General features: G+C 35.6%; 2 protein-coding genes across 6 annotated transcripts; one reads left to right on the plus strand and one right to left on the minus strand.

Annotated features, from left to right (window-relative positions):
* Window positions 1-23: 23 nt before the first annotated feature.
* Window positions 24-4,914, plus strand: LOC145589071 (putative LRR receptor-like serine/threonine-protein kinase At1g67720). Its single transcript, XM_081645639.1, has 8 exons — window positions 24-229; window positions 484-1,054; window positions 1,319-1,782; window positions 2,848-2,986; window positions 3,823-3,894; window positions 4,440-4,508; window positions 4,640-4,711; window positions 4,839-4,914. Exons 1-8 carry the CDS (start codon window positions 148-150, stop codon window positions 4,912-4,914), a joined length of 1,545 nt encoding a protein of 514 aa, XP_081501765.1. The 5' UTR covers window positions 24-147.
* A 258-nt stretch (window positions 4,915-5,172) lies between these two features.
* Window positions 5,173-12,587, minus strand: LOC145588075 (uncharacterized). Of its 5 annotated transcripts, none has more exons than XM_081644721.1 (7): window positions 12,491-12,587; window positions 10,100-10,207; window positions 9,866-9,959; window positions 8,760-9,312; window positions 7,926-8,576; window positions 7,163-7,498; window positions 5,173-6,179 (listed from the first exon to the last, which is right to left on the minus strand). In XM_081644721.1, the coding sequence occupies exons 6-7, from the start codon at window positions 7,349-7,351 to the stop codon at window positions 5,457-5,459; spliced, it is 912 nt and encodes a 303-aa protein (XP_081500847.1). In that variant the 5' UTR covers window positions 7,352-7,498; window positions 7,926-8,576; window positions 8,760-9,312; window positions 9,866-9,959; window positions 10,100-10,207; window positions 12,491-12,587; the 3' UTR covers window positions 5,173-5,456. The 5 variants fall into 5 exon arrangements, with proteins under 5 accessions (XP_081500847.1, XP_081500846.1, XP_081500849.1 ...); XM_081644720.1 differs by having other exon boundaries at window positions 7,926-8,364; window positions 8,448-8,576; window positions 8,760-9,959; XM_081644723.1 differs by having other exon boundaries at window positions 9,866-9,975.
* Between the last annotated feature and the right edge of the window lie 2,999 nt (window positions 12,588-15,586).

The following is a 15,586-nucleotide window of genomic DNA, read 5'->3' on the forward strand; positions in this document are numbered from 1 at the left end:
AATCAATAATCAATGATTTCATACGTGTCACTCCTTTCACCAAAACCATTGCATGTCCACCATTGACTCCCTTATTTTAGGCCTATATTTCTCCCACTTTCTCCTCCTCCTCCTTTGAAGAAATTGTTTGTTACAAGAAAAGTAGTTATGTCAATCTCCATCTTCATCCTATGGATAGCAAGCATCCCATTATCATTAATCCATGCAGATGATATTCCTGCTCCTAGAGGTAATATTTAATAACCTTTTCTATACATCAAATCATGAGTTTGTTTATTTCATACGGAGTATTAATTAGTAAGATAGACGATAATATTTTTGTTACAACACCCACGTATATGGTACACCTAGATAATGCGTGTGTATCTTGCATGCAATTGGAAGGGTGTGTGAGATAACGCACCCCACTAATTGATTGATCTTAACATAGGTACATTTTGGTATATAGCATAATTCGTGACTTTAATATAACTTTTATTTCAGGATTCTTGGTAAGTTGTGGATCTACGGAGAGCATAAACATTAGTGGTTTAAAATACATACCGGACCTAAGTTTTACCTCCGTCGGAAATGCAACAACTGTGAAAAACAATACAAATCAACTATTTCCTATATTGTCAAATCTAAGGTTCTTCCCTGACAAATCAGCTCGCAAATTTTGTTACACCTTCCAAGTGATTCAAGGAGCAAAGTACCTTGTTAGGACCACTTACTACTATGGAAATTTCGATGGAAAACAAGATCCACCCGTGTTCGATCAAATCATCGACGGAACTAGATGGAGCATCGTCAATACCACAGATGAGTATAGCAAGGGTCTTGCTTCTTATTATGAGCTTGTAGTTGCTGCCCATGGCAAGGTCCTTTCGGTTTGCCTCGCTCGTAACGAGTATACTAAAGGTGCTTCTAGCCCCTATATATCTGCCATAGAAGTCATGTTCCTAGATGACATTCTTTATAAGTCTGTTGATTTCCACAAGTATGCACTTAGCACGGTTGCTCGTCATACCTTTGGTAAGGATAACAAAGATAATGGTGAAGCCAATTTTATCAGGTACATAATCAATCTTATTAAAAAAAAAGGTCTCATACAATTTCCTTATATTTGCAAGTTTCAAGTTTCTAGCTAAAGATTTGTTTGGTATCATCGTTGTTAGTTTTCAGTTTTTGGTATGCACTTTGTACATAATGCAATCAGGAACCAAAAAACTGAAAACTAACGGTGGTAACTAGAAAGCTCTACGATAGTCGTTTGAAATATGACTAGCATAATGTTTTAAATATATAATACGTAGTTGATTGATTATTTGGAGACTAGTTATCCAGATGACGAGTATAACCGAATGTGGCAACAATTCAAAGATACAAATCCGACAGTGAAATGTCAATCTAACATAACACCATCAGATTTTTGGAACGTGCCACCAAGCCAGGCATTAAGCTCAGCAATAACAACAAGCCGAGGCAAAACCCTAGAAATCAAGTGGCCGCCAACGCCATTGTCCGATAGCAACTACCACATTTCTCTCTACTTCCAGGACAACCGAACTCCTAGCCCATACAGTTGGAGAGTATTTAACATTTTGATCAATGGCGACGCGTTTTATAACAAGATCAACGTATCAACTAGTGGGGTGAACGTCTATACACCTGAATGGCCTCTATCGGGTCAAACTCAGATCACGATGATCCCGGAGGATGGCGGTCCCGTTGGACCTCTCTTGAACGCTGCCGAGATGTTTCAGCTACTTCCCCTTGGTGGGAGGACTAGTGACAAGGATGGTAATATTATGGTACCAAATTTTCTTGCTTGGTTGCTATTCTTTTTACTTAATGTATGGTTGGTGCACCGGGTGCACCATGCGCATGGTGCACCCGAAAAGAACATAAGGTATATTTAAAAGAACATGGGAAAAAAAAGAACATTATATATATTTATAAAGAACATGAGCATAATATGTTCTTTAAGTTTGATGATTATGTTATTTGAGTTTGAAATATATGTTCTTTATATTATACAATATGTTCTTTATATTATACATATTCTTAATGTTTAATGTATGTACATTAAAAAAAAAAAATCAATCACTTGAGTAACCAGAAAAAAGAACATGTTCTTTAATGTATTATCATGTTCTTTTTGTAAAGACTTTATGTTCTTTGGCTAGAGGTGATCAAAGTTAGAACGGCCCGACCCGATTTTGGACGGGTTTTGGGCAGAATTTTTTCGCCCCCAAAATCGGGTCGGACCCGGCCCTTAAATTTAATTTATTGGGCGGGTTTGGGAATGCGTTTTATGCATTTTAGTTGATTTTTTTACTCGACCTGAAAAGCCCGCATGGCCGGACAATTTTGGGCACAAAAACTTTGGCCCAAAATTTGGCCCGACCCGAGAAGTGAGCTGATTTTTTAACCTTGGCCCGGCCCACCCAATGATCACCTACATCTTTGTCAAACACGAACATGTTCTTTTTTGTCAAATATAATGTTCTTTTTCAAACACGTTCAACACCTAAATAACCATGAAAAATAACATGTTCTTTTTGTAAAGACTTTATGTTCTTTGTAATGTCATGTTCTTGTCAAACACAAACATGTTCTTTAGTCAAACATAGGTATGTTCTTTTTCTAACACTAACATGTTCTTTTTTTTGCCCATGTTCTTTAAAATATGTCTAATATTCTTTCCGGGTGCACCATGCGCATGGTGCACTCGGGTGCACTATACTATTTTCACTTTTTACTAGTCTGATTTTAACAAGAATAACTAAAAAGTCGTGATAAGAATAAGATGAAGAGAACAGAACCTAAATCCAAAGGTTTTAACGTAGTTGTAAAATTTGGCAGTGACTGCAATGACTGATTTGGATCGAAGCCTGAACAATCCACCCGGTGATTGGAACGGAGATCCTTGCTTACCTCGAAAAAATTCATGGAGTGGCGTTACATGCTCCCAATCAAACGGCATTGCTCGAGTTGAAGCTATGTCAGTTCAATTCTTATAAGAAGAATTACAGTAATTTTCATCCCGGTACATTCACATTTAGTAGTGTTTCAGTTAAGCTTAGGGTCTGTTCTCATTGACTGAACTGAAATGATATTTTATAAGAAAAGGAAATTAGGAGCTGAATTAAACTGAGCTGAACTAAACTAAACTGAATTTCAACGTATGAGAACAGACCCTTAGTCCAACATAATTAAAATCTTTTGTTTAAAGACACCTTAATTTACAACAATCAATCAAATAATTTTGGAGAGGCCATGCTACTTTTGTCATTAATTAGGAAAATATTATACATAACCCTTAGGGCTATATATAAGTATTAAATTTACACTTGAGAATCGTAAAAAGTTAAGAAATCATCAAAATATAAACACTAATAACACTAATTTACGCTTGTTTTTGTCATGAATTCCTAATTTTATACAATTCCAAGAGTATATTTAATGCTTATATATAGCCCTTAGGGCTACATATATATAACATTACCCAATTAATAATTACAATGAAATTGAACTTACAATTATCAAAACTTAACATCACTAAATTACAAAAATACTCAAAAATTGAGGATGCATGCGAAGATGAACATACACTAAATGTGAATGTATCGGGATAAAAATTATATGTACTCAATACAACATATAGTTTTTACTCACTTATGTTGAAAAATTTTATATCATTTTTCTTTTCTAACTTTGATCAGGGAAGTTCTATCTTGTACCATATTCTTTGTATAAGTTGTGTAATATGTATACAACTTATGTGAAGAGTTTATTACAAGAAAGAATTTTCCTTTCCTTTTTTTTTTGGTGTTATAGGAATTTGACAGGTTTGGGGCTCTCTGGATCTTTATCAACAAGCATAAAAGATCTAACTGCAGTTGCCCATCTGTAAGTCGTAAACCAAATTTGCCTAGCCCATTTACGTGCACATACGTACTCCGAATCGAGGCATGGTACTCATTTCTTTGGTAGACACTAGATATTGTGTGTGCATTTTAGATGGACAACTCTACGTCTCTACTACTTTGTGATTTTATTTCAAAAATATTAAGACATAGTTTTTTCCAAACAACACATATAAGCCGGTTTCTTTATAATTCGGTTACATATGATGTTTCATGAGCTGAAGCGCATTATTTAAGGGATCCCTTCCTAGTGGGCTAGTGGTGTAAAGTTTAGTCATGTTAGCTGTTGTGTAACACCACTGTTATTCACCATGTCACTATAGTAGCGGGTATGACTCATTTTTATATTACGTATATATATACCATGTGCTCTTAAAAAGTACACTTTTATTTGACGAGGAATTCACTTAATTTGTTACCTCCTTTAGATGTGTCTAACCTACGTTACCTCTTTCAATTCTCATAATATGAAAAATAGTTGATTATGACATTACTACATAACTTTTTTTTTTTTTTTTGTTATTATAGTTGGCTTGGGCATAACAAACTCTCAGGTACGTTGCCGAATATGAGCTCCATGAAGATGCTAGAAACCTTGTAAGCTTGCTTAATAAAATGCGTGCATATTAAAATTATAAATCAATTAACCATTTTTTTTTAATTTGGAAATATTCTATCAATATTATTGTATTACTGTGTAAGATTTAACATGCAAAAATTTGATACAGGCATTTGGAAAATAATCAATTTGAAGGATCAATTCCTGAATCATTAGCCAAACTTCCACGAATCCGTGAGATGTACGTCATTATTAATCTTATTACAAAAATCACCTCTAAATTTTCTAATTAAATTTTGCAATTTCGGCAGTATAATTTTGTATTTATGCCACCTCTAATATAATTTGCTTATTAAATTTGATGGCAGATATCTTCAAAACAACAAATTCAAGGGTGGTATCCCTAGCAGTCTAAAGAATCGACAAGGCCTTACGATTCGGTAAGTACAAATTTCAATATATAGTAACATTATTTCAAGAACATTACAGAATACAGATGAACCCCTTCTTAGTTCGTGATTACAGAATTATCATACCAGGCCTTCAATGCTAACCAAAAATAACTAAGGATGTGTTTAGTATGGGATTAGTGTAAGAAACGGAATGGAAATAAATTTGGGGGGGGGGGGGGGGGGGGGGGGGGGGAAGGTAACAAATAGTGTTACCCTTACTAGTCGTTTGGTACAACAAAGAAAACGGAAACAATTATCACCATTTTGTTTGGCACTCATTTTAAATTTCGGAACATTGACTAATATGTCATTCATAATCATATCATCATCAAATGAATAATCCTCTAGGAAAACAAATTTATACATCAAAACTTCATAAACATAAAAAAGCTGTAAAGACCAATGAAATTTGAGTTTCAACTACTACCAATTCAGCTCTGCTTAAGCTATGAGTTTTTTTGCTTTATTACCAAAACCTCCACTTCTCTACATTTTCTCAAAGAGCTTCCTCACATAACAGCACGCAACCAAACGCTACTTCTTCTTAAAGAGATCAACTGCATATTGTTTTTTCATATTAAATGGAGCTTGATAGAAGATGTGAAGCTTATGTTGTTCCACCATGAGAATAGTAGCTAACTCTAAAGTTTCGGATGGAGAAATATCATCCAACTTCATCACCTCGTCCAAAACCTTGTTCACCTTTTCATCCATCCTTTGCTCCCTTTCTTCCGCTTTAGACCATGCACTAGCCATAGTCTTGAGATTAACATTGATATTTTCAAATATCTTCCCAATATTGTTGAAAACATCATGGAGGGAGGCAACCAAATCATCATCATCATTCCTACACAAACTCTTCAAATTTACCATGTTCTTTCCTTTTTCCTTAGCCTCCTTCGCCTTTACAAAGTGTTCTCCGGATTGAGTAGTCGAATCACTTGCGGAAGAATGAATTGTAGAAGCCTTCACATTTGCCATTTTTGAAGGAGTTGAATGATCATCCTCTATCTTCATGGAATGTTTTCCGGATTGACTTGTAGGAGAATAAGTGTCCGAATGAGTAGAATTCACATCTTCTTCTTCATCACTCTCGACATTCAATGGTTGCTTATCAATCTCTTGATCAATATCTTCTATAGCATCAACGAACGACTCACTTGCATCTCCGGTAGCTTTGTCTTTTGCGTATATCTCCGCAAGAGTTTCATAGTGAATGAATGAAACTCCAAACAACCCCTTAGCTTTCTTATGAGTCTGCCATATAAGAGATAATACAACTAGATTAATATATTTTATGCATACACTAGTTTATAAACTAAACTCTTTGTTCAGAGTTAAGAGTTTAGATTCCGAATAATCTATCTCTCTGCTGTATGATTCTAACTAAATATTCAGATATTCAATAATAAAATAAAAGTAAACTATCCTTGCTCAGCACCTGCACAGTTGCTCACCTACCTGAACTGCAAGGTGTAGACAATTTAGGCATGCCATTTATACAATCTTACAATATTAATAGTATTTTTCTATGATAATGTTGAACTACTGCATCAAGATTCAACTGCCCAGCATATAAAGATATATCTAGAGAAACCAAATATTTTATTTTATTTTTTGACAAGCTAGAAGCCAAATATTTAGAAGAAACAGCATCATAAATATAAATTCAGCTTAAGATTGGTTTATTCCAGAAACAAAAATGACACCAAAAACAGAAAAAAAAAAAAAAGTATAATACAGGTCAATTTTAAGTTGGCTAAACTCAGATTTGTACAGGTAATTGTTAGGTCTTTTTTTAAAAAAAAAATAGGCTTTATAACAGGCTGCAAGGCTTATATAAAATCTGTTCAGCACCATATATTTTTGTTCAAGTTCTGTTTTGTACAAGAATAATAACCCTTAATCGTACTGTTTGGTACAAAACTCTGTTAGCCTATGCCTGCAATTAAAGTCACTCCTCTTTCTTCCTTGCACTAAACCAGGATTTTTGAAATAAAACACTGCATATTTCAACTGCAATCTGAACAGAGAAGTCAAGTTATCATCTGAGAAGTCTATTAGTATGTAAATTGTCCCTATGATAAATTAACAATCCAATGAACCAAAGATTACAACTATGCAATCAAACAGTCACAAATAGGTAGTAGTGTAGTACAGTCCTACAGACCAAGCAGCACATCACCAGTAGACATTATTCTGAGAGCAGAAACAAAGAGGTGTGAAAGAGCAGTTCATACCTTCACCCATTCATCGAACATGGCCTTATCTACTTGCAACATGTTCTTTTCAGCATCCCATCCAAATCCTGATGTGGATAATGCACTATATTTCTCTGACCAATGCTTGATCCTTGACTTAATGTGGGGAACCGCTTTCAAGCCACAATTAGGAAGTACGCTATTGATCATCTCTTCTAATCTATTCATGTAACCATTCTTAAACCCATTCTTGCACTTCCACTTCGGATCACAACTCAAGTACTCAACTCGTGCAAATATCTTATTAGAACTGCATCTTCTTCATATGTCCAATCCCTTCTATTTTTACCTCTTCCTCGATTGCTAGCCTCCATCCTAAACAAATTGCAGATTAGAAGGTAGATTAGAAATGAACATAACACAAGGCAAATTAGAAATGAACATAACACAAGGCAAATTAGAAATGAACATAACATAAGGCAGATTAGAAATGAACATAACATAAGGCAGATTAGAAATGAACAGAACAGAAGGCAGATTAGAAACGAACAGAACAAAAAGCAGATTAGAAACGAACAGAACAAAAAGCAGATTAGAAGATTTAGTACTGTGCAAAGTAGAAGGCAAATTTAAAGTGGCAGTGGCTTCAAATTTTCAAAATGAACAAAAACAGGAAATATATACAGTCCAACCAATCCCATTCATTAGACAATTCATCACATAAACTTGCAAATACACCTATATATATACATAATGTAATCAAAGAATGAAAGAAAAAAAAAAAAAAAAAAAAAAAACATACACTTTGGGTTATTGACCATGTCTACCTCTCGCCCTGCAATCCTTAAACATATCTTGGGCTAATTTGTTTCTAAAATTGGTCCAATGATCCGAAGTAGCAATACTTGTAATAAATTCCCTTTCATCATCGGAATCACTTTCGGAATCATCATCGGATTCATCCAATTCATCTTCGTTTATATCATCCTTAGGCATGAATTTTCTAATTAGATTATGCAATAAGCAACAAGCCATCAAGATACGTCCATGAGTTCAAAGAATACTCCATCTTCTTAAGTAGGCCAAAACATCTCTCAATCACATTTCACGCCCTAGCATAATCTCCTCGACACTTTCAAGTTATCGATCCGTCCATTCCTTTAAATGGTATCTTCGGCCTCTATATGGAGCAAGAAAGCTCTCACAATTCGTATATCCCGCATCAACCAAATAATAGTTACCTTAAAAATTATTAGAGAAAATGATTACTACCTACCAAAACTAACAAAACTTATATACTCACAAAAAAATGAGCTTCACTTACCTGGACCGAATGCATATTGGGACCCAATACATTCATAGCAATTGTTCCTTTTCTTGTTCTATACTTTGGTCGTTCTTGTGCAAGCACATTTACATTAATGTAAATCCCATTTAATGCCCCTAAACAATTCTACAAAAATCAATCAATCAAAGCCTTAATCCCAAAAGGGGGGTCGGCTAACATTAACCAAATTTGATTATTCCGTGTAGTCATTGACATGGAAAAAATATTACGAGTACTTATAAACAAGAAGGAAAAAAAAAATAATAAAATAATCCTGGCAAAATTTAGGAGCTTAGAAAAAACCAATACCTTGAAAGATTTCCACCTTTCATCTTCACAATCATCCGATATTGGTATGGGATTGTAAAGGAGTACTTCATGCAACTTGAGAAAAGCCCTTAGACTTGAAATTGTCAACTCACGGTTTCTCCACTTCTAAAGAAGTATTGTCCAATAGACCTATTCTTCTTATGGTGAGCCAACGTGTATTAAAAGGCTACTATCTCTTGAAGCGCCATGTTTTTTATTCCACTCAAACCCCCAATGTCTCTAAGCATCTCACAAATAATATTGAAAGTTCTACTATTAACACGAAGCTCACTCTTGCATTTCACATCACTCTCCCTATAAAGCCCTCTTAATACTAACATTCGCAACAATTTTTTTGTTTCTTTTCCTTTCTTTTGATTGAACACCCCTTATTGTAACAACACACATCATATGCCACATCCAATACATCATCAAAATAATGATAACCATAATACATCATCAAAATAATGATAACCATTGAAACAACTCGTTGTATTTGTTTTAGCTTTTTCTTCCACATGGAACGCATAAGTCGAGGCATTATTGTAGAAACCTTGAAAAAACGGTCCAAAAAATATACATTAGTATCAATATAAACTAGTAATACATGTTGGGAATATAAACTTGCTAATACTTTTAGTTTTATATTAGTAAACAAAATTTATTCAACATTTAAATGGAATATATAAAAAAAAAATCCTATGTGATAAATCTTTTTTCTTATATACAACACAAAATTTGATTGTAGTATTTTTATATATAGAATATAAATTATTTGTAAGAAATTAAATTCCATCAAAATAATCTTTTAAAGTTTAATGATTAATAATTACTCCTACTCGGTATGAATGACACATATGCCAACATAAAATTATGACTAAGCTAATATTATCAATAATGTAAATGTTGATAGTTGAAAATCAAACTATACGTTGAGACAATTATAACAAGATAAATATCCATATCAATATGTTCAATGTACGTGTAAAACACCAATATATTAGTCAAAGTGATGCATGTGAATAGTAAAAAAGTCAAAATAAGACACTTACAAAAACCGGAAGGAATACACTTACGGCAACAAAACGCATAATATAAAAACTAACCCAGTTTGTTTGATTGACTGTTCTATTTTTATTTTTTTGGATCCGGTGCTACCCTTGGTTTGAACTCCTGGATCCGCTGCTGCCCCTGATGATCCTGGGTTTCACACCAACTTCACTATCATATAAGTTTATAGACAAAACATTCAACTCGAAAATCGCAATTACATTACAAAAAAGTGAAAAGCACAACTCTTCAATGAATAGAATTATTATGAATGAAAGAAAGTGACTCACTGGGAGCATTCTTGAGCCCATTATCCTTGCTACTATTGTCAAGAGACGGAAGACTCTTCTTCAACTCTGAAAAATAATTATGACTCTGCTTCTCCTCATCCTCCCAGGCTGATAAAAGCATGAACATAGATCCTTAAGTCCCCATTTCAAGAAGAGAGCTTTAACATCAAACATATCAAATATGTTCACTGCCTTCCATGTCTACAAAAGGATTTCACTTCCTCTAGCATTTCATACTTTTCTATTTTATATAACACATTTTAAGCCCAGAATTATCATGCCAGGCCTTCCATGCTTAAACCAAAAATAAACTAAAATTATATTCAGCCTTGAATATAAAATGAAACAATTTTCTACCCACCTACCCCAAGTCCCCAACTTAATCCCACACACAAGATGATCATAAGAGATAGGAACTATGAAATAACGAACTTCCGTAAATACATAAATCAAGTCCACGGACTGAGAATAAAACATCATTATAACGGAAGCATTGAATCAACATCCTTAAGCTCAACAAATTTGCTGAGATAACTAAAACAGTAGAGTGTTAAGTCATTTCTTCAAGCTCAAACAAAAACTATGAATTCATTCTTCAATACACAACACTTCAATATAACAATCCCAAAACCAAGCAAAGTCCATTAGCAATTTTTTTCCACAGGAACATTACAGATGAAAATAAAACAAGATGAGATTATATGATATTACCTTAGCATCAGAAAGCACCAAATAGGTGTATAACTAGGGATGTCAATGGGGCGGGGCGGGGCGGGGCGGATGTTGGCCTTCCCATCCCCATCCCCACCTAATATTTTCATCCCCATCCCCATCCCCATCCCATTTTCATCCCCATCCCCGCCCCACCGGGTACAACTCCAAAACCATCCCCGCCCCACTCCCCACTTGGATATCCATCCCCACCTAATCCCCACCAAAAACCCGCCTAATCCCCACCCAAGATCCACCTAATATCCGTATATCAAATACACAATCTTACATAATTAATACGAATTATAAAATAAAACATTATATACACATTTTTGTGTTATAATATAAATTTCGTACAAAGTATTATAATTAATATTGTATTTCATGTAATTATTTTATAAATAGAATAAAAGTATGTAATTTTGCTTTAAAAGATATATAGATGTGGGTATGAGGTGGGGATGGGGCGGGTGGGGCGGGGCGGGGATGGGGCGGGTACAACTTAAAATCCACCCCCGCCCCATCACCCATGGCGGGTATGATTTTTATCCCCATCCCCGCCCCACCACCCGCCAAACCAAGACCCATCCCCGCCCCATTGGGGCGGGGATGGGGCGGGTCTCCTACTTGACCCGCCCCACTGACATCCCTATGTATAACACTACTCTTACTTTGCTATGTCCAAAAAAATAACATTCATATGGAGTTTCCCACCTAGGATAACAAAGCAAACTAAGGGTTTTGACAATTGACATTCCAATAGAGTGTGACCAATGATGAATAGAATACAACATCCTTAATCCATCACAGTAAAACTATTTCTTTCAAATGTTTATTCAAAAGCAAAAAAATCACACCTTCTACCCAAACTAAGCATCATCCCCTCCAAGTCGTATATTCATGCTTTTAACAAAGAAGTCTGCCAAATGCATGAACATAGATCCTAAAGTTCCCATTTCAAGAAGAGAGTTGTAACCCCAAACATTAAACAGAGCAAATATGTTCACGCCTTCCGTGTCCACAAAAGGATCTCACTTCCTCTAGCATTTCATACTTTTCTATTCGATAACACATCTTAAGCCAGGAATCATCATGTGAGGCCTTCAAGGCTTCAATGCTCTAACCAAAAATAAACTAAAAATATATACAGCCTTGAATATAAATGAAACCATTTTCCACCTACGTACCCCAACTTAATCCCGCACTCAAGATGATCATAAAAGCCAAGTACAATGAAATGTTAACCTTCCTTGAATACATAGATCAAGTCCACGGATTGAGAATAAAACAACATCATTAAAACATAAGCATTCAATCAACACGCTTGAGCTCAGCAAATTTGCTCGGATAACTAAAACAGCAGGGTATTAAATCATTTCTTCAAGCTCAAACAAAAACTATGAATTCATCCCTCAATACACAACACTTCAAAATAACAATCCCAAAACCAAGCAAAGTTCATTAGCAATTTTTTCCATAAGAACATTACAGATGAACCCCTTCTTAGTTTGTGATTACTATACCCCTGATGATAGAAATCCTGGGATTCACACCAACTTAACTATCGTGTACGATTATAGACAAAACATTCAACTCGAAAATCGCAATTACAATACAAAAAAATGAAAAGCACAATTCTTCAGAGAATAAAATTATTATGAATGAGAGAAAGTGACTCACTTGGAGCATTCTTTGGAGCATTCTTGAGCCTATTGTCCTTGCTACTATTTTCAATAGACAAAATAGTCTCCCTCAACTTTCTAAAATAAGAAAGTGGTGTTGGAAGTTCTTGATATAAAACAAGAGTGTTGGGAAAAATAAGAGAGAGAGAAAAAAACAAATGAAAGGGGAAAAGTCCCACATTGATTGGGGAGGAAGGTTTTTCCTTGTTTTTATAATGTAGTACTTTAGCACTACTTAGTTGAGTGAGTTGGAGGTGTGTGTTACTCCACACACACGCGCGCGCGCCGAGCCGGGTCGGACTCGGGCCTCGGGACTTGGGTCTTAGGGAATGCGCCTTGTTATCTTTTTGGAGAAATTTTATTTCCCTTTTCTTTATTAAACATAATATTCCTTTTTGTCTGTTGGGATTATTCTTTTCTGACTGTTGTGAGAATTAATCAGCCATTAATTCCTTGATTGTAGCTGACTAATTAATTCCTTGTTTCTTGCCTCGGTTGTTGACTGACCAAATTAATCTGGTCATTTTCTTGGCCAGATTCTTCCCACCTTTCATGCTTCCCGTTTTTCCTCTTCACCCTATATATATTCGGTGGTTTTCTCAGCCTAAACACACAACACAATCAGTCATCTCTCTTCTCTAAAATTATCTAAACACATGTTCTTTACATTCTGTTTTCTGGGCAAGTATTCTGAGTTCCAGTCGGGTTTGTGAGTGCACATAAACTCCGGCGCCGTGCTTATCCTGGAGGGCGACCGCATTTGTCTACTGCACCGGGAGGTAGCGCGGAATCGTCTTTTAGGTCAGTGGTTCTCCACGACGCGGCTATTGTCAGTTTGGTTCACGCATCAAGAGATAAGTTAATTCTGTTTTATTGCTTATTAGTATAACAATCTAAAAGACGATTATGGCTTCCAAATTCCTTGTTCCTGATATGTCTAAACTAGAACCTCTTGATGGAAAGAATTATAAATGTTGGGCTGTTAGGATGCATTTTTATTTGGAGCAGATTGATGTTGCATATGTTCTTGATGATATTGTTGAACCTGTTGATAAAGATGATTTGTCTGAATCTGAGATTAAGTTTTCTAAGGATGATAGAACTTGTAAGGGCATGTTGTTGCATTATATGTCGAATAGTCTGTTGGATATTTATATGGGTTTTTATCATGCTAAGGATATTTGGGATGCTTTAGAGAAAAAATATGGAACTGATGATGCTGGTACTAAACGTTATTGTGTTAGTAAGTGGTTAAGTTTTCAAGTTGTTGATGATAAGCCTATTATTGATCAGATTCATGCTTATGAGAGTATTTGTATTAATATGGCTGCTGAAGGTCTGTCTATTTGTGATACTACCCTTGCTATTGTTCTGATTGAGAAACTCCCTCCCTCTTGGAAGGATTTTCGTAACCAACTCATGCACAAAAAGAAAGACCTAACCTTAGAGGAACTTGCTGCCCACCTCAAAATTGAGGAGGAAAACCGTATCAAAGACAAAACCCCTTCTGTTTTTCCTTCCTCTTTTTCTGCCAAAGCCAACCTTGTTGAACCCAAATCAAACAGCCAGTCCAAAGCCAAAAACAGTAACCTTAAGCCTAATGGGAAAATTCAGAAGTACAAGTTTAAGGGGATCTGTTATGAGTGTGGTTTGACTGGTCACAGGGCTAGAGATTGCAGGGTCAAGAAGAAGAATGGGCAAAGTCAAGCAAATCTTATTGAGGATTCTGACGTTATTGTTGCTGTTGTTTTAGAAGCTAACTTTACAGGTAATGCTGCTGAGTGGATTGTTGACACTGGAGCTACCAGGCACATCTGCGCCAACAAAGACATGTTCACTACCTATGACAAGGTTGAAGGTGAAAATGTCTTCATGGGCAACTCAGCTTCTGCTTCTATCCAAGGCAAAGGGAAGATCGTTCTCACTCTCACTTCTGGAAAATTGCTTACTCTCACTAATGTTTTGCATGTTCCATAAATGCGCAGGAATTTAATTTCTGGCAGTTTGCTCATGAAAGCTGGACTGAAGCTCTCCTTTGATTCTGATAGATTAGTTCTTACTCGCAATGGGGAATTTGTGGGGAAGGGCTTTTGTAATGGGGGGCTTTTTACTCTTGATGTTAAGATTGACACTATGAATAAGAATGCTAGTACTTCTTCTGCTTATATTGCTGAGTCTATTGATTTATGGCATGCTAGATTAGGTCACGTTAATTTTGATTCTGTTAAAAGGCTTAAACACTTAAATTTGATTTCAAGTTTTTCTAAAACTGATTTTTCGAAATGTCAAGTTTGTGTTGAGGCCAAATTTACTAAGAAGCCATTTAAATCAGTAGATAGACAGACTGAAGTACTAGAACTTGTTCATAGTGACTTAGGTGACTTTAACAATCACGAAAGTAGAGGGGGTAAAAAGTATTATATTACTTTTGTTGATGATTGTTCACGTTTTTGCATGGTTTATCTTCTCAGGTCTAAGGACGAAGCTGAGGAAATGTTCCTCAAATATAAAGCTGAGGTAGAAAACCAGTTGGACAAAAAGATCAAGAGGGTTAGGAGTGACAGGGGTGGTGAGTACAGCCCTGACACTCTTAAGGCATTTTGTGAGCAACTTGGCATTGTTCATGAGACGACGGCTCCCTATTCACCCGAACAAAACGGTATAGCTGAAAGGAAAAATAGAACTTTAAAGAATATGATGAATTCTATGCTTATTAGTTCTGGGCTTCCTAATAACATGTGGGGGGAGGCTATTCTTTCTGCTTGTCATGTTTTGAACAGGGTTCCTCACAAGAAGCTTGACAAGACTCCATACGAAATATGGAAAGGTCGAGCGCCAAACTTGAAATACTTGAAAGTGTGGGGGTGCCTAGCAAAAGTAGGCATACCTAGCTTCAAGAGGGATAAGATTGGTCCCAAAACTGTTGATGCTATTTTTATTGGCTATGCTTATCAAAGTGCAGCTTATCGTTTCTTTGTTAAAGGTGCTAACAATTCTTATGCAGGTGGTCATATCATTGAAGCAAGAGATGCTGAGTTCTTTGAGAACATTTTTCCTTTGAAAATGTCTCCTTCTAATGATAGTGAATTGCATG

Source organism: Chenopodium album, chromosome 17 (assembly GCF_948465745.1).
Source record: "Chenopodium album chromosome 17, dcCheAlbu1.1, whole genome shotgun sequence".
Lineage (NCBI taxonomy): Eukaryota > Viridiplantae > Streptophyta > Magnoliopsida > Caryophyllales > Amaranthaceae > Chenopodium > Chenopodium album.